General features: G+C 46.0%; 1 protein-coding gene across 1 annotated transcript in view; it reads left to right on the top strand.

The window, feature by feature from the left end:
* Window positions 1-25,913, top strand: part of GLIS1 (GLIS family zinc finger 1) — a 207,363-nt gene extending 181,450 nt beyond the window's left edge. The window contains exons 9-11 of the mRNA XM_054384350.1: window positions 15,014-15,198; window positions 22,091-22,258; window positions 25,777-25,913. Of these exons, the coding sequence (XP_054240325.1) occupies window positions 15,014-15,198; window positions 22,091-22,258; window positions 25,777-25,913 (490 nt within the window). The remainder of the gene's footprint in view (window positions 1-15,013; window positions 15,199-22,090; window positions 22,259-25,776) is intronic.
* The last annotated feature ends 481 nt before the right edge of the window (window positions 25,914-26,394 follow it).

Below are 26,394 nucleotides of genomic sequence, written 5' to 3'. Positions count from 1 at the left end.
GTACAAATAGTCTGCTCAAGTTTGACATCAGATTCAGAATTTGATTTAAAGGCTTTTTCTTTCCTTTTCAAAAAGCCCTGTGTTATAGCATCCCCTGCCAAAGTCAACAGCAAGAGCAGCAGTCAATTTTCCCACATGGCTTGCTAAGACATTTAAATGGTTTGACAAAATTATCTAATTAATTTGAAAATGTTCTGACAAAATCTGACTTCATTACCAAATGTATTTATCCTGGCTTCATCCAGTACAGAGAGTACTTTTTCAAACCCTGGTATGAAGTGTATGCTAGAGCAAAGCATTTCACTCCTATTGATATTAATTAAAGTGTGTGACTGAGGAATATCCTGCATACAGAGCCATACAGAGCATGGCCAGTTGTGATCCAGGTTTAAATATCTATTTTTTTATTTCAGATAGCCCACTGCAAAAATAGTCTCTTTTGATTTGTGGCAGAATGAAGACTGAAAAACAGCTTCTAGTATTAAATCTTAGGTGAATGTTGCACTTGGCTTGCTTCCTGCTAGTTTTTTAGCTGTTGATATCTAAGTCATCTAAAACTCTGCTTAGTTTTGTTTGTAAGCTCCCTCTGTAGAGGCCAGTTTAGAATATTTAGTGTGATAAATTATCAGCTTAAGTGAAACTGATATGGCTAAGGTTAAGAGAGTTTGAGTGGTGGTACCCAGTGAGGGATTTGCACCAATTGAGCCTAATGACCTAACAAGGTGACTTTGTAGGATCTGGACACGGCCCCTCTATATGTGGTTGTGAGGGCTTCTCTCACTTGTGGTGCCTGTAACAAACAGCACTGCTGTGCTCAGGAGAAGCTGGGGATGCTGGCAAATAATAACTGACTTGGGCAGGCAACATGTCTCCAGGGCAAAGTGAAATGAGTCCTTTTATGTTCCTGTGACAGTTTAGGTCATTTCTGCTCTGTAAACACAACAGCAAATGAAGAACTGGTGGGATTGAGATATATGTGATGTCCATGGGTGATGATTAATGAGAGCTCTGAATCCAGTCTTGTGAACCTTTAATATGAAGGAGTAAGTAGTCAAGGTTGGAGGAAGGTGCTTACACAACTTTCTTTTGCCTGGGCAAACTGTGATCCAGACCCCCCTGATGAGCCACTTACTTGTACAAAAATCAGGACTTAATCAAGTGAAATGGGACATTTTAACCAGGCTGCTTAAACATCAGAATTTCTGTTTACTTGCTTCTTAGCACCTGTGAATTCAAATACCACAGAAATACTTAGAGGAAAGAGTTCTCTGGTGAAAATTTTGACCTGCATTTCCCTTTTGTGTAAATTTAGACCAGGTACACAGAGCCTCCCCTCTTGCTCAATCAGAGTTCAATTTCCTGATAGTTTTAAGGTTGAAAATAAATATGCAGGATAAAATCTTGTGTGTTAGATTTGTATGCAAACTATTTTGGCAGTAAGAGATGATAAGCCAGCTCCTACCCACCTCTCAGCTCTGCAGGACCCTGTGTCAGGTGCCTCCATTCCAAAGCAGTCTGGTCCAGCTCCACTGCCTGCTGTCAGTGAGCTGTGGAGCTGGGGGAAAGCAGCCTCCAGCAGCCCCTCAGTTCTGCTCCATGGCATTGCTTTTGGCATACAAAGGGTTTGGTGGCTGCTTGCTCATCATATTGGACCAGACTCCAATTGTGGCTGTAGGAGTCTCACTCATTTGTGAGCAGGAGTTTTTCTGGAGTGTGACTGTTTCTGGGATACGAGCTAAGAACTCACCACAAACCCTTTGAAAGAAATGGAGGAGATTCTTTCCAGTATGGAATAACAGAACCATAGAATCTTTTTGGTTGGAAAAGACCTTTACAAGCATCAGGTCCAACCATTCTGTAACGTTACCAAGTCTGGTGCTAAACCATGGCCCTCAGACCCACATCTCTGCAGCTTTTAAACACCTCCAGGGGTGGGGATTCAACCACCACCCTGGACAGCCTGTTCCAGGGTCAAGAACCCTTTCAGGGCAGAATTTTCTTCTAATATCCAACCTAAACCTCCCCTGGGACAACTTAAGGCCAACTCCTTGAACTGCCAGAATTCAGGCCAGGTAGGAAAATACATTAGTGTACCTAGTTCTCATTACTTTAAGAAAAAATTAGGTGTCTACCTACCTCTAATTGAACTACTTCTGCCTTATTTTTGTTTCTCCTTCAATTCGTAAGTTCACATCAATAAATTGACTAGGAACTGGCATGCTGCTAGAAACAAACTTCTCCTCAGAAGTACTCTGGAGAACTAAATACCTACCCAGTTTTTATACCCAAAGAGATACATCCCTCATTCAGTGTGGATTCCACAGGGAATACTCTGCATTTATAACAGAATGCACAAGTCAGTGTTTTAGTCTTTCTTTCAAAAGCACTAAAACCAATAACAAGAAACAGATCTTTTTGACAGCTGAAAACATTTTCAGTGGAGGAAGCCAAGAACCCATCATAATTTATCTGAGTGGTGTGGATCTGAGCACGCAAAAGGGGCATCAGGACATCTGCAGAGAGAGAACAATGCACAGGTGTAGGGCCGAGGTTCATGTAACAAAGAAAAGCAGCAATTAAAAACATCTGGTTTCAGATCCCAAAGCCATTTATCTCATTGTACAAAATGTGATCAGAATTCATTTATAATCATGCCCAGACAGGCTTAGAGAGTTTCCCCTCTCCCCTTAAAGTAAACTCATCATTAGCATAGGTTTACTTCAACAATACACAGTTAAGAGTAACCTAGTGCTTGATCAGGGGGTAAAATATTGTTTGTCCATCAGCAGAAGCAGGTGGGCCAAGCCTTTCATCCATGGTTCTGAAAGGCCTGGACTGACATTCATCAGAGAGCCTTCAGCAGCCCATCTACGAGTGAGCGCTGTGCTGCCTGCCCAGAAGACGCTGTGAGCAAAGCTATCTCAGAGTAAGAGATGAGAGGATGCAGGAGGAGCTGGACGGTTAAAGGGGTTGGGCAGAGGAACTCAGAAAGCACTTAGCAGCAACCCCAGCTATTTCACAGGCTCACAGGATGTTAGGGGTTGGAAGGGACCTCCGGAGATCATCGGAGTCCAACCCCCCTGCCAGAGCAGGACCATAGAATCTAGCACAGGTCACACAGGATGCACTGCTGTAAGGATTTCAGTCATGGCTGGTTTGCTCTGTAGTTAAATTCACACTTAACATCTCAAAAGCTGATCTTATTTATTTTCAAATTTTGTCTTGCTCTCAAGCACAACTTTTGCAGGTAGATGTAAACCACCCAGGCCAAACACAGTCATGTATCCTGGTGTAACAAATGATTGAGTTACCTGAACACCTCCTACCCTTGAGTACAGCCTCTGAGACTGTAAGCTTGAGGAACACAGACATCAGCTACCTGTGCAGGCTCCACCTGCACCTGGAAGCTTCTTGCTGCATGCCTGCCAGGGAATAATGGCCCCGAGATGAGTAAACCAAGTCGACCAGTCAAGCATGCAGAGTACACACTGGGTCATACTGGGCAGACAACCTCTGTGCTTGATTGCATGTCATAGTATTGAGTCCTTGGCAATCACCTCAGCCAAAGGCAGTGCTCTTTGTTTAAATGTTTTGCTTTTCTTTGACCACTTCAACTTTTGAAATCAACTTTCCTGCTTGATTGTTAGCAGGCAGAGGTTTTCAGACTTCCCCTAGGTGTAGTGACTTTGACTGCAGGGATTCATCAGCTTCATTTCAAAGGTTGTTAAATGAACCCTTTTAGATAACAAGGTTTTTTGGACTGGCACAGCTCCCACCCCAATGGCTGTGACTGAGTGCTCTGCAGAAATGGCTCTTTCCTGAGGTTCTCATTTACCACACACAAGAGGTGTTGGTGCAGGTAATGAAATGCACTGCAAACTACTGAGTTCTGGGTTATTCCCAACTGAGACTTGCCTCTGTATTTGTTAGAGAAGGCTGTGAGCACTTCAGTACATCACTCTGTACCTGAAGAGAAGGGCCACACAGCCTTGGAGCGTACCAGGAAGGGACGCCTTTGGCTCCTGTGCAGTTTGGAACTCAAAGCTGTTTTCTTATCACTGTTATTGGTGTTATTAAAAATATTCTGAAGCAATTAAATTACCCAAGACACTCCAGTCCCATTAGAAGCCCTGTGGATAGTGTTCTCCAGCGTGTCTACGAAGCCCCTTTTACTGCTCATAGCTAACAAGCTCATCTGCTCTTTTTGGGTGAGTGAAGATGCAGAACTGGAATCAAATGATCCAAGGCAGTAATCCAAATGAAAAACAGTACCTTGTGTTCATCCAGAAGCTTGGAAGAGGCTGACTTTGCCTCAGTCCTACTTTAAAGGTGTTACACAAGGAGGTGTGTCACACATTGTATCAACAGAGAGCCAGGGGTAGAGCCCCTACAGCCATCTACCGTAGCTGGCCACAAGTAGAGCCAGAAAGGAGAAAACCAGCAGCTCAGTGTCCTCTGCTGGAGTCAGGGACAGAGGCTGAGGCCCTGGGCCATGTGTCACAGCCCAGTGACTGCTTCACTCATTGTTTATAGAAAAAGGTCATAAAACGCAGTGATGCCCAACAAGGTGATCTGCACTGAAGGATTTATGAGATACAAGGGAGAGAGGGGGAGGGGAGGGAGAAGAGGAGAAAGGAATAAAGAGGCAGGGAAGGAAAAGATTCCTTGCATTCCAGAAACATAGCCAGAGGCACCTGGCAGTGATTAGTGCAAAGGTTCAGCAAACTTCAGCTAGAGTCCAGCTTAAGAAAAAGTGAAGCAAAAAGAGTGAGCAGTGTAACTGCTTCCTGAGCATGTGCTGACAGGAACCCTCCCAGGGCAAGACCCAGAACACAAAAATGTCGCAAGAGATTGGGTGCTATCCAGGAGAGCAGATTAGCAGAGCTTTACACATCATTTTTAATATTAGGGGAAAAGTTGAAAATCAGGGATCACTTTTTTTTTTTTTTCCTTTCCTTTCCCCTTCCATAAAAAAATAATCTCCTGGTCTGGAACTCAGTTGGACTTTCTGACAATATAAGCAACTACAGTGCTTGGGGGAGAGATTTTGTGAATGAAATGGTTGGCATGCTGGATTTTATGGCACAACCTGGCTCCATGGGAAATCTCAGGTCCAATCATAAAATGGTTTGGGTTGGAAGGGACTCCAAAGGTCATCTAGTCCAACCCCCTCTGCAGTAATCAGGGCCATCCTCAACTAGATCAGGTTGCCCACCTTGAATATCTCCAGGTGATGGGACCCCAACCACCTCCCTGTGCAACCTGTTCCAGTGTTCCACTACCCTCATGACAAAGAACTTGTTCCTAAAATTCAATCTAAATCTCTAGTTTGAAGCCATTGCCCCTCATCCTGTTACTGCAGGCCTTTGCAAACAGTCTCTCGCCATCCTTGCTGTAGCCCCCTTTAGGACTGGCAGGCTGCTCTTAGGTCTCCATGGAGCCTCCTCTTCTCCAGGCTGAACACCCCCACCTCCCTCAGTCTGTCCTCATAGCAGAGGTGCTTCAACCCCCTGATCATTTTCATGGCCCTCCTCTGGACCCTCTCCATCAGGTCCATGTCCTTCCTATACTGAGGGCTCCAGACCTGTACACAGTACTCCAGATGAGGTCTCTCCAGAGCAGAGTAAAGTGGCAGAATCACCTCTCTGGATCTGCTGGCAATACATCTTTTGATTCAGCCCAGAATGCATCCTGGGCTGCAGGCTCACACTATGATAGTGCAGGAGTCACTGAAGAGCAAATGGAGCTTTTTGCTTTGTGCTGCTTGCCCTTGGTGCTCCTTGATACACTGAATATTGACAGAATTAGCAGTGGGTCTCAGAGTCAAGGTTGTTTGCTATGGTGACATGCAGTACTCCAGAACTGTGTTACAGAAGGGGCTTACAACCCAAAATACACAAAACCTTGTCTGAGGCACAGGACAGATAATTCTCAGCCTGGGCCTGTCCTTGTTTCCACTGAACTCAATGGGCTATGGGTTGAGGTTCTTTGCCTAGCTGAGGAATCTGCCAATCAAGCCATCACATCATAAAAAAAGCCAAACTCCAGAGAGTTTTCATATTGGAAACATCCTGATCTTGGAGGTTTCTCTTTTGTGGTTACAGTTCACTCCCACTTCTTACTTGAGAACCTCACTCTGAATTTATTTGCAGTGCTTTCCCGTTTCCAATCCCATTCAGTATTTACTAACGAAGTGTAAATACTGTGTGTAGTTTTTGGCAGCTGAGATGATCAACTAAATGATGCAAAAGCACATCTTAAACCAGCTCCAAACCTGGCTTCACAGTTTCCTACTCTGTTAACTAGTCTGGGAACTGCTGTAGAGCAAAAGCTACCTAAGCAAGGCACAGATCTGTTTCCTGCTAGGTGCTGTGGATGAGCACAGACAACATGCACCTGGACCTCCTGACAGAAAGCTCAGTGCAGCACTGTCAGTACCCACTTGGTTTTTGGTTCTTTGTGGTACAGTGAGATTGGAACAAGACATTTAGTGTGCACTGTGAACCTACACCAGTTTTTCTGAACCGCTGCCTGCTTCGGGCAGCTGCAGGTAGAGGCAGAAGAAATAATTCCAAAGCAATGTCATGGCACCTGTAGCCTGGCAGCTCTCCTTTCTCCAGGTAACTGCTAGCTCAGACCTAGACAGCTCCCTCAGGTAGGCCTCACAACTTACTATGGACTTTCACCATCCAAAATTTAATGTCACTCATATACTGTGTCTGGTTCTGGTGTCCCCAGTGTTAAGAAGGACACAGAGCTGTTGGAGTGAGTCCAGAGGAGGCCACAAAGATGATCTGAGGGCTGGAGCACCTCTGCTATGAGGACAAGCTGAGGGAGCTGGGGATGTTCAGCATGGAGAGGAGAAGACTCCAGAGGGACCTTAGAGCTGCCCTCTAATGCTCGAAGGGATCCTACAGGAAAGCTGCAGGGGGAATTTCCATCAGGGTGTCTAGAAATAGGACAAGAGAGAATGGTTTGAAGCTGAGGCAGAGCAGGGTTAGACTGGATCTTAGGAAGAAGTTCTTCAGCAGGAGGGTGATGAGACCCTGGAATAGGCTGCCCAGGGAGGCTGTGGATGCCTCCTTTGTGGGGGTGTTGAAGGCCAGGTTGGATGAGGCCTTGAGCAGCTGAGTCTAGCTGAGAGGTGTGCCTGCCCATGGTGGGAAGGTTGGAGCAGATGATCTCTGAGGTCCCTTCCAGCCTGAGCCATTCTAGGAATTGTCAAAACACGACCACCAGAACACTTATGTCCAGCTTTCACTGGGATTGCTGTTTAAGATTCTAAAGGTATCCACTGCATTAGCTGAGGGAGGGCACACATTGATGTCTCTGTAGCTTGACTTTCAATGATCTGTTTAAACCCTTCTCTTCAGGTGTGGGTTCTGAGCTGTTCCTTTGCAGCAGAGATTGGCACTTGGCTCCTTGTCTCTGACACTTGAGTTGCTGAGTCCACATGGGCCCCACCTGACCTCTGGAGCTTCCCTTGGATAGGGCTGGCAAGCTGAGTATTCATGGCAGTGTTTAGCTTGGCACAGCACTGTGCAAGGTGGCACAGCAGTATGTGAGGTGGCACAGCAGTGTGGTGGCATAGCAGTGTGTGAGGTGGCACAGCAGGGTGAGTGGTGGCACAGCAGTGTGCGTGGTGGCTCAGCACCGTGCATGGTGGCACAGACAAGGTCCATGACTGAGCTGGATCATTCTTGTAGGAGTTTTCTGTGGGCTCTGTGGGAAGGTTTTACACAAACAAGAGGTTTCTGCATAGTCCTTTTACTTAATTGTCTACTGATGCATCCTCAGGAGAGGAATGCCTTAGGCCTGCAGTTCCACCTGAAACCACAGGCCCCTTAAGACCCTATATCTCCAGCACCACCCTACATGTGGTGCTTCAAAGGGGGGTTGAAAAAGCTCACAGTACCTGGTCAGTCACACCAAGCTGTGTGATGAGTGAGGAAAGAGAATTCCTCCCTGCCTTCTTGGGTGATCAGTTTACATCCTGAAGCACAAGATTTGATTACCCCTTGCCTAGCATGGAGGTGTTGGTTTTGGCCATTAAATTATCCGGTGCCTTTTTCAAAAGTGGCTATTCTGTTTGATTCTGTGACTTCCTGTGGCTAGGAGTGCCACAGGCCAGGGCATGCTGAGTGAGCAGAATGTTCCTTTTGTTTGCAGCTGACCTGCTTCTCTCTGTGGTGCAAGTCCTGTTGCTCTCCTGTCTTGGGCAGGATGGAGAGGAGGCTGGCTCCTCCACTGCACCCTTTGCATCTAAAAGCCTACACTGGATCATTTAACTCTTCTTGCAGAGCATGCTGCTTGGTTTGGATGTTTTCCTTTGTAAGAAAGCCCTGCCTCACTATTTCAGTCTGTCTTCAGCTGGATTTAGCTCCCATGACAACTTCATCAAAACCGAATTGGTTTTGCCACTGTGCAATCCATGGTCCTTGACAAGCAGATTCTTGCTGCATCCAGCCCTGTAGTTCCCTGTCTGTTACTATCACAGCCCAAGGAAGCTGCACATTGTTCCTACAGCCCTGCTGTTCCCAGACACTGCCCTAAGCTCAAAACCAGTCAACATGTGTGAGGAACAGAGGCTCTCCATGACAGGGAGTGGGGAGCAGCAGGGCTGAAGTCACCAAAAGGGATTTTCAGGTGGAAAAGCTTTCCTGCTTGCATGCTGTATTGCATACAGCTCAGCTGTTAGCAACAGCAGCTTCAGCAGCAGGCAGCTGGAAATCTGAGGGATTCAGAGAGGGCTTCACTGGTGTCTGGAGCAGGAAATGGCTGGGAGTGAGGTCAATGCTTGTTTTGCAGGCTAACAGGTTTCTTTCTGGTAATGCAGAAGTGAAAGCCTTGCAGTGGGTTTATTGTTTGAGTCACAAAGTGTTTTACCATCAAACAACCTTGTAAGACAGGGCAGACAATAGCAGCAGCCGGACCACAGCAGCACTGCAAGAGACCTCTAAGAACTGTGGGCTCTTCTTGGTTTGTCACTAGGTTAGGGAGAGAGGTAAAGATTCAAGCTCCTGAACAGGAATATTCCACATAGCCAGGAGCCCTCAAATGTGATCAGTTAAGGATAAAGATTTTTTACATGTGTGTGAGAGTATTTATTACAGAATCACAGAATGTTAGGGGCTGGAAGGGACCTTGAAAGATCATCCAGTGCAACCCCCCTGCCAGAGCAGGATCACCTATACCAGATCACACAGGAACTCATCCAGGCAAGTCTTGAATGTCTCCAGAGAGGGAGACTCCACAACCCCCCCTGGGCAGCCTGTTCCTGTGTTTTGTCGCCCTCACAGTGAAAAAAATTTTTCTCATGTTCACATGGAACTTCCTATGCCTCAACTTCCACCACCGTCCCTTGTGCTGTCATCACCCAGCAGAGCCTGGCTCCAGCCTCTTGGCACTCACCCTGCACATCTTTACAAACGTGAATGAGGTCACCTCTCAGTCTCCTCCTCTCCAAGCTAAAGAACCCTCATCTCCCTCAATCTCTCCTCATAAGGAAGATGTTCCACTCCTCTAATCATTTTTATGGCTCTGTGCTGGACTCTTTCAAGCAGTTCCCTGAGGCACTTCTTGAACTGAGGGGCCCAGAACTGGACACAATATTCCAGAAGCAGCCTCACCAGGGCACAGTAGAAGGGGAGGAGAACCTCTCTCGACCTGCTAACCACAGCCCTTCTAATCCACCCCAGAATGCCATTGGCCTTCTTGGCCACAAGGGCACATTGCTGGCTCATGGTCAACCTCCCATCCACTAGGACCCCCAGGTCCTTTTCCCCTTCACTGCTCTCCATCAGGTCTCTCTCTCTCTAGCTCTGTGTAGGCACAGATAGACATTAAAGGCCCCAGAAGGACCTGCAAATTGACTGATTTATATGAGTTCCAGTTAAGTGAAATAGAGGGCATATATTTATCAGTAGTATCCAAACCAAAGCAAACTCTGGCTGCAGTGCAGCATTAACAAGAAATGTCCAGGCTGTTAGTTACCAAAACAGGTATGGCTGAGCTTCTGCCTGGGAATTCTGACTGTATCCACAGGAGTTCCTGCTCCAAGTAGCTCAGTGGCTCTTCTTTCACACAGGAGGCACCTCCTCCTTCTGAGCTGCTTTTTGTTGCTACTGCATTATCTGTTTCATTTCTATTGGGAATGAGCCCTCTTCTCTTCTAACAGCAGAAGTATCACAGCAACCTAATTAGTAGGCAAATATTCAGGAGAGAGTTAAAAACATGGCACAGGGAACTGGACAGGGAGCTGCTGACAAAGCTCTCCCTGAGCGTGCCAGGGCACATTCACACATGCCTGGGCACATTCACACATGCCTGTACACATAGTGTTTGAGGGACCAGCTCAGGCTGCAGCCATTGTGAGGAGTATTTTAAGGAGACAAATCCCCATGTTGGCCACTTGCAGCAGTACAGCCAGATCCTTCTGCCTGTAACTTCTGGCCAATGTGTGGAATTCCTCATCTGGGAGAGACTGAGCAAAAGGAAGGAGATGTTATGGTGTCCAGCTCCATTGTATGAAACTCTCCTTATGCAGAGGAGGCAGAGGTGATAGTCAAGTGTTAGAGGGAGCTTTCTGAGCTTCAGTGGAAGTTTTGAGTTCCTAGGATACAGTTGAGTTCCTATAGCAGGCAGCTATGTTTGCTGAGCTGCAGCACAGTGATAGCAGTGCCGAGTGGGAGCAGAAAGCTGGCAGCTCAGCCAGTGGGAGCAGGGCCTCTACCCCTCTTGTCTTGCCTCGGGACTCTCACCTGCTCTTCACCAAGTCCTTCCAAAGGCTTCAAGGCACAAACACAGCTGATGAGCTCACACAGGAAAAGAGGAAATGCAAAAGAGTGTGAACTAAAAATAACAATTAGACTGTTACATTCTTCTCCAGATTTAAATAGCCTCTGAGAGTCCTCACAGTGGATAGGGGATCGTAGAATCACAGAATGGTCCAGGCCAGAAGGGACCTCCAAAGGTCATCCAGTTTAACCTCCTCTGCAGTCAGCAGGGGTAACCTCAACTGGATCAGGCTGCCCAGGGCCTCGTTGAGCCTCACCTTGAATATCTCCAGGGATGGGGTCCCAACCATCTCCCTGGGCAACCTGTTCCTGTTCCACCACCCTCATAGTAAAGAACTTCTTCCTAACATCCAATCTAAATCTTCCCTTCTCAAGTTTGAAGCCATTGTCCCTCATCCTGTCCCTGCAGGCCTTTGCATACTTCCTGTAGTCCCCTTCAGGTACTGGCAGGCTGCTCTTAGGTCTCCATGGAGCCTCCTCTTCTCCAGGCTGAACACCCCCATCTCCCTCAGCCTGTCCTCATAGCAGAGCTGCTCCAACCCCCTGATCATTTTTGTGGCCCTCCATTTTTGTGGACCTGCTCCATCAGGTCCATGTCCTTCCTACATTGAGAGATCCAGACCTGTACACAGTACTCCAGGTGAGGTCTCACCAGAGCAGAGCAAAGTGGCAGAATCACCTCTCTGGATCTTCTGGCAATGCATCTTTTGATGCAGCCCAGGATGTGATTGGCCTGGGCTGCAAGCTCCCATTGCCTACTCATGTCCAGCTTCTCATCCATCAGCACCCCCAAGTTCTTTACCTCAGCAGGGTTCCTCAGTATTCCCACAGCTGGGCATCCTCAGTGCACCATTGCTGTTTGACGTGCGACATACCTGTGACTACTCCACCATCACAACAAAGCACTGGATGCAGCACAGCCTGGCAGGTCCCCCTGGGGAGCTTCTTTTCCCAGCCGCAGCCAGGAGAGGACACTTCAGAGGACACCCGGCACAGGCAGTTGCAGTGCACTGGTTCTCCAGAAGTGCTCCTCCCTCAGTCAGAGCCGTTTCTGGCTCTGCCGAGCCTGGGAGCTCTTACTTCATCTTTTGTTTCCCTTTCAAATGTGTGTGTGGTCATGAGCCATCGAAATGTCACTATCATGATCTCTTCATGGTATTATCTTCTCAATGAAAACAATTGCAATCCTTTAATCTCCTTTCGGAGAGAAGCTTTTCCAGGCTTCTAACAGCTCCTCTGGCATGTCCAGGGCTAAGTCTGGGTGCGTGCTGCTGGAAGGGGCTGGTGACCAAGCTGTCATTTGTGGTTGTGTTTCACTAGCAGCCTCGGAGGAGACCGTAGCAAAGGCTTTTCTGTGGGCCTCAGCAGATCATCTCAGCCCATCTTGCTGCAGTACCTCACCACAGACACACATCTGGGAGCATTTGTGGAAGATACAGATTGTAAATGGGCTGCACAACAGCTCATTGGTGCTCAACTGTTTCTCTGCTGCGACCTTTGAGGAAAAACTGAACCCCCATGGGGGCTGACCTCGGCGCTCGGCTGCTGCTCAGTGAATACCCTCCGTGCTCCCCCGGAGAAGCTGCTGTCAGCAGTCCGGTCTCCAGAGAATTCCCTGTCCCTGCCCTGCAGAGAGCACAGGTGGGCCCCGCGTCCCTTTAGCACCTCTGCAGTCGCAGCCGCAGGCGCCACCCGCGGGCAGGACGAGCCCAGCCCAGCGCTGTCGCGGAGCTCTTTAACATGACGGCAAACCAAAAGCAGCCACGATCCTTTGGTTCTCATCTTTGCTCTTTAACTCCGTCTTTAGTCTTCTTTGGTATACGTGGTGCTGAGCACCACTCCCCGGGGGGTGTCACTTAAATGTCCAATTCTTACACATCTGGCTTGAACCGCTCCGACCCCCCCCCCTTCCCTTCACCCAATTAATGACAGTGGTTTCTTTCTTCCGTTCAGTTTGGGGGTGCTCAGGGTCTCCCTGCTCTGTATTATTTGCCTCATTTTCCTGCTTTGGGAGATGGAGTTATTTCAGCATAGGATGTGCTTTGCCTGCCTGATTTATTTAATCCCCTTTTAGCGGGGTGTCACTGTGACAGCTTTTGGCAGTGTTCCTCTGCCTCTAGTGTTACATTTGATGGAGCTGTTGTCACCAGTATTTCACAGTTCATCTGTATTTGCCTCCTGAGTGCTCCCATGTAGAGCTTAGCCCCAAGTCAAGCATAGCCTTGCTCCCCAATTTTAATCTTAACTGCTCCAAGAAGCAGTTGTGTGAACTGGTGAGAAACTGCTATTGCAAATCATGGTCTGAGGTGTTTGAAGGCCTTGAGCAATGGCAGAAGAAGACACCAGTGAGAGAATTAATTTGGGTTTTGGCTGATTGTTTGTATGCCTGCCATGGTTTGTGCTCCACTTTTTCTCCCAACTAGATGCCATGCATGGTAATCTGTATTTTTATTGCTGTGCCTCAGGACCTGTAGCTGTGAAGGGTGAGAGCAGGCTGGCTCTCAGGCAGGTGCCATTTTTGGCTTCTGAAGGTTCTGTGCTACTCAAAGAGCTGCTGCTTAGGTTTAGCAAAAGCTCCAGAGGTAGCAGAGTATACGGTCCCCACAGCCCACACAAGTGTAACACTGAGCTATGGAACACAAGGCCATGTTGGAGCTACCAGAGGTGGGTAAAAGGTCCAGCTTTTATCAATTTACTGATTTGTGGGGCCAGTTGAGTGCAGCTCTAAAAGAGGCTTCTAAGTGCATGGACAGGTTTTTGGCCCCATCTTCTGCACCATGCCATCTTTATGGCTGTTGGTGCCCAGACGACAGGTCTCTGGCAAAGCGTTCATCCCTCTGGGCCAGCTACTGAACTGTCCCTTGGTGGGCACTGAGGAAGCACTGAAGCTTTTCTGTTCCACTGATGGCAGAGGAAACCCAGAGACTTCATGGAAGTGGGTTCATGAGGCTGCTCCTTCTCAGCTGGTCCACTTGTGGGAATGTTGGGTCAGGGTCTGTCCCCCAAGCAGGTCTGCCCCAGCACTCTGCTGCTGGCCTGAACCCCAGGTGTAGGAGGGAATTCTCCATCTCTCAGGTACAGCCACTTCAGTCTCACTCTGAGCAGTGCTGCCCCAAGCAAACACTAAAGCTTTGCTGTGAAAGGACAGAGCCATCTGCTGCATTTAAAGCATTTAAAGCTGGACTTGCCTTGGCTGAAACTTGGATGTAAAGCTTCACCCTGTTTACAGCCACAAAGGCACTTAAATTATTTCCTTGCTTTTACTCACTCCACATTCTCCATTTCTCTTTTCTGGACATGTCCATCAGCTCCTGGAATGCTAAAGGAAAACAGAGCTGTGTCTAAGTGTGCTGGTTTGAGGCCAGCCAGAACATCTCTTGCCCCGAAAAGGGACAAAAGAATGACACACGCAAACGGATTGGAGAGTGATGGAAAAGTTTAAATGGAAAAGCAAATTGGTAAAGCTACAGAAAACTACAAACTACAAAGCATAGTGGAAAAGAACATCCTAAAGCATACAGAACCCCCTCACAGAATTCCCAAAAGCTTCCCAATCCTCCCTTCCTCCCACCTGAGGGTCTACCCAATCCCTCCGGGCTCTTCCTTCCCCCCCCCCCTCCTCCCACTGCTAGGCAAGTCTCAGGCTGGCCAGGTCTGAGACTGCCCCCCCCTCCATTTCCCTCCTGGCATTAGGCCTAGTCAGGCCTAAGAGGCCTGAAATACCCCCCCGGCATTACCCGATAAGAGAGGACATCTCCCATGGGAGCGGAGAGGGAAGAAAGAGGAAGAGGATGACTCTGCAGATGGCTTTATAGGGCGCAGGATTTATGGGTACAAATACGCCGTTTCCTGTGTCCACCCCTAGTGGGCGAGTACCTGGGACACCGGAGGTGTATCTCATGCAGCAGTGGCAGGGGGCACCTAGCCTAAACTGCCACACTAAGTTACTTACTGAGCAGTGGTGTCATTTAGCTGTCATGGTGGCTAGTTCAGGATGTCACTGTGAAGGAACAGAAATTGTTTCCATCTCCCTTTCTCTCCTCCTGACAAACACCTGAAAGCAGCACCACAGCATTTTATTTTGTTCCCAAATAATTTCTACCTGCAAAGGAAACATTTCTGTAGTTTGGCCATCATGGAAATAGGGCCTTGCAAGTGTTTCATTTTCCCATACTGTGATGTGATGTGTCGAGTCTTTCTGTATTTTCTCTTTCTAGGCTTGCTCCCAACATCATCTCTCCACTTGTCAGCCCCCTGAAAGCTTTAGTTCCACCTTCTCTGCTGCAGAAACACAGCTCTCCAGCAGCCCACAGCCACTCACCCCACGGGCAGCAGTTCTCTGGAGTACCAAATAAACCATATGCACCATTCCAAGCCCAGTCTGCACAGCAGGGAGCTCAAGGTAAGTCTTTTCTCTTCTTCTTTTTCCTTTTTCTTTTTTCCTAATTTTCCTGATTTCTAGTTGGGGCATAAGAATGTTGGGGTTTGGAATTTCAGCCAGTACAAACTGTCTTAAGGGACAGACAGTGGGAACTCCTGGTTTTAGTGGCCTGCCACACATGCAAAGCCAAACTGTCCGCCCAGGTCATGCCACGCTAAGTTACTGTAGCAGAGAAAGCTACCGAAGAGCAGATTGGCTGCCTGCACTCAGGTGTTTTAAGACATCTTTTCAAAAAGATTGTTACAAGATAACCTCCTCATTTAAAGATGAAGTGAGATACCCAGCCCAGACTCACTCCTTGATTGTTAATAAAGGATTGTTGTCACCATGCACTTGATGGCTACTAGCTATGCAGCACACCTGCCAGAGCCACAGCCATCTAGTCCCACAACACATGGGCTAAGGGGCACACCTGGGCCATGTCCTGCTCAGTCCACTGACAGTGATGTGCTAGATATGAGCTTACACAAAGAAAAAATATTTTGCTCTTAATTATTTGGAAGCCTGCTGTCTGTATTCTTTTATGTAACAACATGCAAAAGCATTCTGCACAACTGGAGAGTGTTAGTGTGGTTTGAGGATGGGAATGGCAGCAGCCAAACAGCTGACCCACTGCCTAATTTGAAACATTTTTTATTCTGAATTACTCAGCCTTTTTACTCAGGAGCTTATTTACCTGTTTCTGAGTTGTGCTGTGAGAACTAATGCTGCTGCAATTTCTGAGGTATGAATTAGCAAGAGGTATTACATTGTTATCACAGATCCTTCCAGTAACAAGAGCTTGCATATTTAAGGCCTGTGTTATCTAATCCAGATGGTATGCTGCTTAAGTGTGGTAAATCTTCACCTTGAAGGAGCATGCAGGACATCTGTCTGTCTGTCTGCAAGTATAGCCACGTGTTTCAGTTTATACAGGCAGATAAATGGCTTTCTGAAACTGGTTTCACAGCTGTACTGGCATTTGTGTGAAGTGGTTTTGGCTGGCAAAGTACCAGCTGTGATCAGTTTACCAGTGACCAGAATAGGAGGTTTGCTCTCGCTCAATATATGCTAAGGCTGGGTCCAAAGCACAGGAGCTGAGCACAAACCCAGTCAGCAATTCACAACCATAATGGGGTTCAAGACCCAAGAGTTCCCTCTGCTCAGCACTCTCTGAGGAGTACTTGAGCTCTATGGCTGGACTGACTTTTAGTCTGAAAAATTAAAGTGTGTTACGTTAAATGATTTGTGCTGAAGGAAAAACTAACTCAACCTGATGCTCAACAGATTAGTCAATTTAAAAAGATTAACTCTGTAAGGGAGCAGTGGCAGATTTATGATAGCATATAATGATATATGATTATGTTACCATAATGAGCTAAATAGCTACAAGCCACAAGAGGAAAGTTTTAGCAGCTCATTACCATGGCAGAAACAAATGCAAAGACAGAACAAGTTTTGAACCACTTAAATAAATTGTCTTTATTCCTTAAGAAAACCACATTTCCCTTTGAGTGAATTGTTGCTTTCTAAGTGTTATGTCATGTGGTTTTTCAGAAGCAATCATTTCCCACTTTGGCCCAAGGCTGAGGGGTTATTATAAATTCATTATGGAAAGGGCTATTCAGAAATCAATTTTGATTAGCAGCCTTTGAAATCAATTTACCTGTAACCTGTATTTAGCTCTGCTCACTCTACAGCTTTTTATTTGCATCTCAGTTCATTCATAGCACTTTTTCCTAATGGAACCTGTAGGAATATTGGGAGTTTGGAATTTTTGTGGAGAAAAGGAAGAGTGTGCAAGTCCAGCTGCGGAACTGGGCGTCTGCATAGAAGCACACAAACATTTTGGATCCCAAGTGTTTAGAAGACATTAAATTTCATCAGGCTGGCAGCAGAACTATTGACAATAAAATGCTGAGCTGACATTGTTTGTATGTTCAAACCTGGCTGTCTAATATCACGTGGAAATTATTACACACTGAAAGAATGTGGCAGGCAGTGGAATCCTGTAGTTACTTATACCTGATGTGGCTGTCCCTGCCCATAGCAGGGGGGTTGGAACTAGATGATCCGTGAGGTCCTTTCCAACCCTGACAATTCTATGATTCTTGTCAGAAATGTTATGGCATTTGAAAAAGGTGAGATTTTTTTGCACATGGATGTAAATTCCATAAGGATATATATACCTAAGGAGAGATGGCATTTAATAGGCATATTCCAATTATCTACTCATGGCATCACTCATTTTAAAGCTGCTTGGGAGTTTTTTAAGGCCATGCCTTGAAGAAGTAGCAGCAGGCAGTGGGAAGGGGCTAACTGCAGCTTTTCTAACACAAATTATTTCAAAGCAAAACTGTAACTCAATGTTATGTTTGGAACTTGGCTTATTCCTTTATTAACTGCTATATTTCTACATCTACTGCACATAAAACATTTAATAGTGACCATTTAAACCGACAGGATTTTTTAGTAAGTTCTTCACTTGAAAATTAACCTCAGAATTCTTTTTTTTTATTTAAATCAAAACAGAAGGAAAACTTTAAATCCATGTGGAAAAAAAGTATTGGTGCAACACTTGTTGCCAAATTGGTACCATCCCTTTGCTCTCCTTGAAGGAGCAGGGCTGCCTGCACCAGGCAAGCCTTCCTGCTTACTTCATATTTTAACCACTGAAGGGAGGCTTTTTCCAGAACTTGTGAAAAATGCTCCACGGTCAGTTTAAGCAACCATGTGTGGTTAGCTAAGCCACTGCTTATGAGGTTTTAATCGTATCTTAATTCCTGACACTTTCTGTGTGAAGCATTTTTAAAAACCTAAAAGAACCACAACTGAACAACACCAACCCCAAGCACCTTTGTTCCACTGCAGAACTGCACTAAAGCTCTGACTGGTTTTGCACATGCAAGTCAAATGTGTTGCCTGCAAGCTTCAGTTATCTAAAATTAATGAAAAACCTCATCTGGGTTTTGTTGTTACAAAAGTCCTTATGGCTGCTCCAACTCACACAGCCCTTCCACCCCTTCTCTAATTACTTTGGGTTTGGGGAACACTCAGCATTTAAACAAGCGACAGTTTTGCCTTTTTAATGCTGTAAGAGATGCATGAGGCTGAGCTCCTCTGGAACAGCCTGAATGGACCCCTGAGCCATGCCCATCTACTGAAGGTCATCAGGAAGAACCAACCTACCTGGTATCAAAAGAAACTGTGACTGTGCCTCTGAAACAGCAGGTGAGAGAACAGAATACATAGCCAAAGTCATGACAAAAATCTCAGTGACATAGCAGCTGCCCTGATCCTGCAGCCCTTCAGCCTGGGGGTGTGCAATTCCAGTCACTTCAGGACTCACTCATCCCCACCCTCTGTGACGAACGTGCAGCTGAAGCGTGGCTTCTAATGATGCAAGCACATTTCTTCCTGCCCAGGTGCAGTTTAAGTGCAGGGAGCATCACCAAATTCTTCCTGTATGTCCCAGTAGCGGCACTGCAGATCAGGTTCAGCAGCTACAACTGCAGTTCTTTGGTGTCTCAGAAGCAAGGTCAGAGTCCTCCTGAATAAACCACAGCCACTGTTGTTCCCCATGAAACCTCCACACAGTGACGTGAGAGGTTGTGCTGGAGATGAGTCATGGAAGCACTCTGAAGAGAAATAGCAGTGCTTGCTGACAGGTCTCCAGCCAGGCACTGAAGTGTCTGCTGTGAGAGCCCAGCAGCAGGGACAAAGCAGCCCAAGCCATCTGCTCAGGGCTCTTGTCTGTGTGGAGGAACTGTCTCCAGTCTCCAGCTCCTTTTCTCCTCACGCAATTGCAAAAGCTATTTGGGATCTCTGTCCTCTTTCACCTTTCATCCTCAAGGAAGAAGCTACCTGCCTTTTAGTCCTCTCCTCCCACAGCCATCTCCTTTTTCCGCATACACAGAATGCCTCTATCCCTTTCCTTTAAGGTCCCACTGTCCTATCATTTCTACGAAGCTAATGAAAAACCAAGGTTTTGTTACACTGCTCAGGTCAGAAGGGTTGAAGGGCTCAGGGTTTGTTTTACCTGCCCAGTGTTGCTGCTGCAACTTTTCCCTTCCTCACTCTACCTTTGTTCTTTAGTTTGCTGCCTGATTTAGCACATCTGCCAGCAGATTGAACAGGAATGGTGTCTCTGTGTTTTCTTTGGAAAGCACCCAACAGAAACTGGTTCCCAGTGCATACAGCAGTGCAGAAACACCAGTTTTCCTACAGTGCAGTAACACCAGCCCTCTCCTGCAGTGCCCCTTTCCTGCAGCTCAGTACCACCCCCCCTTTTCCTGCAGCGCATCTCTTCCTTTGACAGTTCCAGTAACAATTTTTGTGCTAATCTTTCAGATCACAGAGTGATGCTGAGGGACAGATACTGCAAACCAAGGGAGAATGTGATTGCTTATGGTGGTTCTTTTCCAGGCTTCTGATCATAAGGCAATACTATGCCACAGGTATCTTTTCCCAAGTGGCCAGACAGGGTAACTTAAAACACTTCAGAAGCAACCTTTACTCAACACTCTTGCAAACAGCCCGGATCCAGCTAGTTTCAATCCAGTTCTGTCATGCTTGGCTGTTCTCTGTCTTTCTGAGCTGCTGTGCCAGCCCTGTAGATCATCAAGATATTTAATTGATTTAACAAAGGCCAGCCTGGGAGCATGACGAAAGGGCAGCATTACCGAGACACAGAAAATCCACGTCATGCCTTCCCCAGAAGTGATGTGTATAGCAGACATGCTGGAAAAGCAGCAGTTTGTTTCTCTAGAAATGCATAGAAGTGCTCTCTGCAAACAGTTCCACCTCCTCTCCAGCCAAGTGTCTCCCTTTTTTCACTGCTCATCTCAAAAGGATGTATTTTTAGAAGGCTTACAGCAGGGCACTCCTGTTTTGTAAACAGAAGAGCCAGGATAATTATCAAAAGCACTGTACCTAAAGCCACGTCAAATGCTGAAGAGTTCTTTGGTTCTCTGAGCCAAGCAGTAAATAGAGGTGGTTGTCTATTTATTCCAAGGAAGGCCATGCATCATTTGACATTCAGCTATCCAAACCTCTGGGCCTTCTTCCCTAGCAGCAAACACAAACAGCTTTGATACAGTGAGCGGAGTGTCTCTGATATAGCCATCACCAGTGCTTCACCAGCCATGGGTACCAACAGTGCAGGGATTCTGTGGTGGAGAATCGCAGGATCTCAAGAAATTAATTGTCTCAGCTTTGCAGATTTTGCCAAAAGACTTGTTAATTAAACTGTGAAACCTCAGAGCCAAGCTCTCACCACCCAACGAGGTCATTGCATTTCTACTGAAGAACTGCCTCACATAGCCTTATTTATTGCTACCTCAGAAACCATGGCCAGGATGGACAGACAGACCCTGAGCTTTGCCTGACACTATGTGGTTAAACTTTAGTAGTAAAAGGAAGATGCAGAAAAAGACAGGAGTGAGTTCTTAACAGGAAAAAGCTTCTGGAGGGCAGAATTTTAAAGCCCAGATGCCAGGCTGTGCAGCAGCCAGGTGTCTCAGTTCTGAAGTGACTGAATGGCTGCAGGCTGGCCCAGCAAGGCAGGTACCCACTGCAGAGCTGGCGATGCCTGTGTCTGACTCAACTGCCTGGAGCTTGTGCAGCAGTTCATAGGAAATGCTTCAGTCTGAGTAAGACTGAGGGGAGAAAGACAACAGCTCTGCATTTTTTTTTCTGGCAATTAAGAGGAAAATCCTGATGGCACATTCTATTAAACTTTAAGCCTGACTTGGTTGACTTCAGCCATAGTTAAGGGATGGAGCATCATTTCAGAAGGCCTGTCAGAGAAGGTAGGAAACGAGCTAGCTCATACAAATGTGCAAACAGTGTGTGATGCACCTGGAAATAGGAAGAAGTTATTGAGGCAGGAGGAAGGGAGAATTAAATCAGGCCACAGTGGGTATAATAAAACTTGTGTCATGCTTTGAAGTCATCCTCTTGGGAGCAACTAACATTTTTTTTTAGGATGCTGGCACAAACTTGTAATTTGTAAAATTCCTTCCTCAGCAATTCATTTGCCTTTACTGTTAAAGATCTTCTTTTGTAGTGTTGTAACTCATTCATAACTTCTGCTGGCAAACCCCAAACTGCTGGTCCACTGGTAATGTGATCCTCTAAAAAACAGCAGGCCATAAGCAACGCAGGCTCTGCAGGGGACAGAAGTCAAGCATGCCCCAAAAGCAGAGTGACTGAGGCAGCCAGAGACCATGCAGACTGATCTTAGCACTCTTCAAAAGCAAGAAGAACCTCTGGCTGAGCTCAGGGTCTTCACCTGATGTCTGTCTGGAGTCAGTTCTGCACCTCTAGTTCCATTTTCCTTGTGGATCGTGGCTGTGTGTTCAGTGGAAGAGGTTTCATTTGAAATTGGAGCAGGCTGGGAAAGGAAAGGTTTAAGGTACTCCTGAAGGTATTTTGAGTAAATAGTGCTGCTCCCACAGTGCATAATGGAAAAAGGCTTCACTCAGCTGAAAATAAAGCAGAGCTATTCATTTAAATATTGAATTATTTAAATTAATTCATTATAGACACATTCCCTTAGGAGCTGAGCATCCTGGATGCGATCCAGCAGAGTACTTACTGCTTAGCTTTGAACACAAGTGGGTGGTTGACTGCCTTCAGCTGATCTATTGCTTGAAACGAAGCACATCCTTGAGATTTTTGCTCAATGGGGTTCACAGTCCACAGGACCTTGTGGGATCGAGTCTGATGTAGTTTTGTACTGTTGTGCATTCTGGAGTAGCATGATCATTTTTCTACAAAGCCCCTCTCAGCAGTAATGAAGTAGTGTGACAGAAATGGAGCTAATTGCCTAGCAGCAGTGTTAAAACGTGTGTGCAATAATATCTGTTTGCAGGTTACCAAGGCAGCTTTCACTCAATACAAAACTGTTTCCACTATGGAGACTGCTACAGAACAATGGACCAGTCTGTCACCAGTGATGTGCTCACAGGGGAATCCCATTGCTTTAATCCTCTGAGACAGAATGGCTATCACATACTCAATGCACCTTTAGCTTCAACAGGTAATTGATTTTGCTTATAGTTATCCATGTGCTGTTTTTACCAGGAGGGGAAAGGAACATGTTTTATAGCCAATGTTATTGCAAAAGTATGTTTGCATAAACCCCTCAATCACTAAAATTCTCTTGTATCTATGCAAATCCCAGAAGAAAAGCAAATTTGTTTTCTTTAATCCCTCCTGTACCTGACTGATGGACAAACTGTCCTTTCATTCTGCTGGATGTCACAGGCTGCACGCCTCAGGAGAACAAACAAGATGTGTCTCAGTTACTGTGTGGGCTACTCACTGTACATGTCTTCAAGTGTGCTCAGCAAGGCTTTTATATCAGATCAAAGTCAAGAAGGCAGTTACACAGCTCAGAAGAAGATAGCAGCAGCAGGGACTTGCTGTCCATCTAAGAGGCTGGCTCTCTCTGGCAGTACTGCTGCTCAGAGAATGGCAAGGCACTGCCTTGATAAATGCAGCAAAAACACCAGGCAGTTTCTTTCAGTTCTTTCTGCTGTGTTTGTGCTGCTGCACGTTCATGGCAGCTGTGCTTTCCCATTTAGCTTTGTATTTGCATCACGTAAAATTTGCAGCAAGCTGTTTATAGCTAGATCACCACAGTGCTTCAGGAGTTTGGTATTCACTTTTATAAAGCTTTTTTTTCTTACTTTTAAAACCACAATTGAGAATTGACAGCATTACCGAAATAAAAAATAATGTGCTGTCAGAGGCATGCAACACCACCATTTGCTGCAGTCTTTACTTACAGATCTCCAAGAGATTTCTCTTCATATCTGAATTCAGGAGGGCATCCCAGTTAAGGCCAGTACTGAGAACACATGTTTAAATGCTTTTTGAAATGGGGCCTGAGTCAGACCACAAAATTAGAGCTGACTTTCCTGTTTGTTTTGCATTAAAGGAGACTGTGTTCAGAGCAAGCGTGCCTGCATTTGTCTGCTGCTCCACACTAGAGTGTGTGCGTCAGTAACCAACACAAGGGAAAAGCTTAAGATGAAGTTTCAGCTTCAGCTTTGAATTCCTTTGTGTTATTCATTAGTTTGATGTTACTAAAACATAGGGTTTTTTTCATGTTAACATCAAATTTCAAGTTCAGATTGACAGCCTGCAATATTTAAAGAACAGACTAAATAAACTTTCCAAAAGAAATTGTAGGAGCAAAGAATAATCCTGTGGCAAGACACCAACTTCAACAACAGTTGATTTTTCTGTCTGGGGCTAAACTATTATGAAATGTTTCTGTGCAGTACTTTTGTTTTTAGAGTGGTTATTGAGGTATGCAAACACTCAAAGGGCTGCAACATAAATATATATATATGAAATACATAAATCTTATCTTTTTGTGCGTAAAATGGAACCATTCAGCTTTGCAAGATTCATCAAGGCTAAGCATTAATTTCTTTGCAGGCGTTTATAGCACCATTAATATTAAATGAGATCTCATCTCCCAGGAATGCCAAATGTGACTGGCAAGCAGCTGTTCCATGAATCATATTAACAGTCAATAAATTTTTATCCTCTGTTCAGGATGTTGGATAGTTTACTCTATCTGGAATCTAATAATGATTTCTGGGGTGTATGCTTATCTTGGGCTTTGTCCATCTGTGATTGTGTACCCACCCTGTATACAGGCTCATCAAACAGAAATTAGCATAGCATAAACACCCCCAGAACTCAGCAAAACGCTGGTCACTCTGCTCGGGCTGAGACAGCAGAGGGCAGATAAACAGCCCAAGTTCATCTTCCAGAGCTGCTGGCCATGTGCTGCCTGCCAGATTCCTGCAGGCAGCAGAACTTGACCTGTAAACTAACAGGAAATTAATGCACCACAGGAAAATGCAGAAATGTAAATAAGGAGAGAATTTGGTCTCAAATAGCAGAAACGTAACAGTAAAATACCTAGAACTCAGTTCTGGGGACTGAGCCCACGGTGCTTTCTGAAATCAGGACTGGCTTTGTGACTCCAGGCTCTGTCCTCACTCCTGGGGGTGCCTGGAGGACTCAGCAAAGCCTGGGGCAGAAGTCAGGCAGGCAGCAGAGATGAGAGAAAGGCTCAAAAGAAGAGCAATACTCATCTGCTACTGAGGCTGATGCACAGAACAGTCCTTTCCCAGGGGCTCCACAGAGCATCTCCATCGAGCCCACACACTGGCTTGCAATTCACACAGTGTGATTTGGAAGAGATTTATTTGCTACATCAGGCACTCAGTTCACAAGCATGTTCTGAACTAGAATAATCTTCTTCTATGGGGTGCCTCAGCTGGCTTAATGTTGCTGCTGACTATTAAAATCGTGGTAGGTGGGCTCTGTGGAGTGGGTGCAGGGGTCAGAATCTTGCACTGAAGCTGACAGACCCCAAAGCAGGTGGTGCAGGGTAAAAGAAAATGTGTATGTTAAAGGATGAACATGAGGGGTCAGTGCTTCATGCAGTAGTGTGGGGAGAGGGTAGTGGGGTGGGTTAAAGCCTGTTGAAAGAGAGGGCTTAGGAGGTGGCCCAGCCCCTAAGCAGACAGCAGTGCCGTGGAGCAGATAGGAGGTTCTGGTTGGTGTGAGAAGTGCAGGCACAGATTGATAGGCAGAAAGAAGGAGAGCACAAGGAGTGAAGTAAGGCAAGAGCTTGCCCGCTCTTACAATATATGAGCAGTGTATTTGAGCCCTGAGTGGCCAGTTGCAAAAGCAGGTTCCCGTGGAATTACAGTGGGCATAAAAGTGGATTTTCATGTGCTTTGGTGTAGGCAATAAACTTTTTGGTTCAGCCTCTCTGATGCTGCCATAGCAGCTGGTAGGAAGCAAACCTGTTTCTTTCCAGAGGGATGCACAGTTCAGGAGGCCTGTAACAGCTGTTAAAGTTTTCACATGATAAAAGGAACAGGACAGAGAAATTGGTTCCCACCAAAGTGGCTTTCTGGTAGCCTGCAAGCACCAGCCAGCTCAGCCAGGTGAAGAGCCAGCAGCTTTGACGGGCTGAGGACAATGTGGTGCACAGCTTCTTCCACATGTCCTGTGGGCCTGACCTGACGCAGACATACTTCTGCAGACCTCACTTCTGCAGTATATGGGAATCCAGTACATGCAGAATCCAGATTTCTTCTGAACCTCAAGAGCAGCTGGGTGACACATGGAACATTTTCCCTAAGTGCCATTAAAAGGAAAACCACACAAAATAAGAGTACTGCATCACTTGTAGTGCACCCTTACTAGGATCCTTGCCCACTCATTGTTTTGACATCCTACTCAGATAATGACTGCAAGGTCCCAAGAGAGTCATATCCTGATACTTGCACTTTGCTTGCAAACGAGTAGTGCTACAGCAATGAATGGGAGCCCCATCTGCTATGACACACATATCCATGGAGAGTCGTTGGTGCATCTCCTGGGTGAGGCTTTGATGGCAAGCCCTATTGTGTTCTCATTAACACTGTGCTGTGCTGTGTCATCCCAGGCCTCAAACTATGCTGCCTTCCTTATATGTGCTGTGGTACTAACGCGTGTCCGTGCCCCTTGTCACGCTTGCAGGCTATGAAGCAGTCTCTGAGGCACAGTGTGTAGCTGAAGACATGGTCTCCAACGGCACTGATGAGAATGGATTCTTCCAGAACAGCGCCTTTGACCACTGCTTGAATCACATTCCTTCCATCTACACTGACACCTAAGAGCAGTGCTGACCTGGTCTCCTTTCTTATAGCTATAACATGTATGTAATTACAAAGGTGTTGTTCAAGTACCTGTATTTAGTCTGTACCCCTTATATGTGCTCATTTAAATAAACACCTCACATGTACCAATCCATTTTATACATGACTAGTCTGTATGAGATAATAAATATTGCAGCCTGTTCCTTTTCTGTGGCACTTTGAAATTCATGCTTTAAGGGAATGAGGAGCATTTCAAGCAGCTTGTTTTGTAAGTTCTCTCAGTAAAGTGTAAATGTAACTTATATAATAAACTTGTAAAGAAGGGCTTGTTTTTTTTTTCCTGAAAGGTTATGTTTCAGTTTGAGAATGTTGTTCCCTTTAATCAGTTTTCATTTAACTCATTGGTCAATTCTTTTTTTTAACTAAAAGGATTTCTTTAATCACAGACCTCATGTATATAAAGATCTTCATTTGCTCAGCTGGTTTTATATTTTCAGTT

Source organism: Indicator indicator, chromosome 10 (assembly GCF_027791375.1).
Source record: "Indicator indicator isolate 239-I01 chromosome 10, UM_Iind_1.1, whole genome shotgun sequence".
In the NCBI taxonomy this organism is placed as follows: domain Eukaryota; kingdom Metazoa; phylum Chordata; class Aves; order Piciformes; family Indicatoridae; genus Indicator; species Indicator indicator.
The sequence above is the reverse complement of the archived record's forward strand: the minus strand, read 5'-3'. Positions and strand labels throughout refer to the sequence as shown.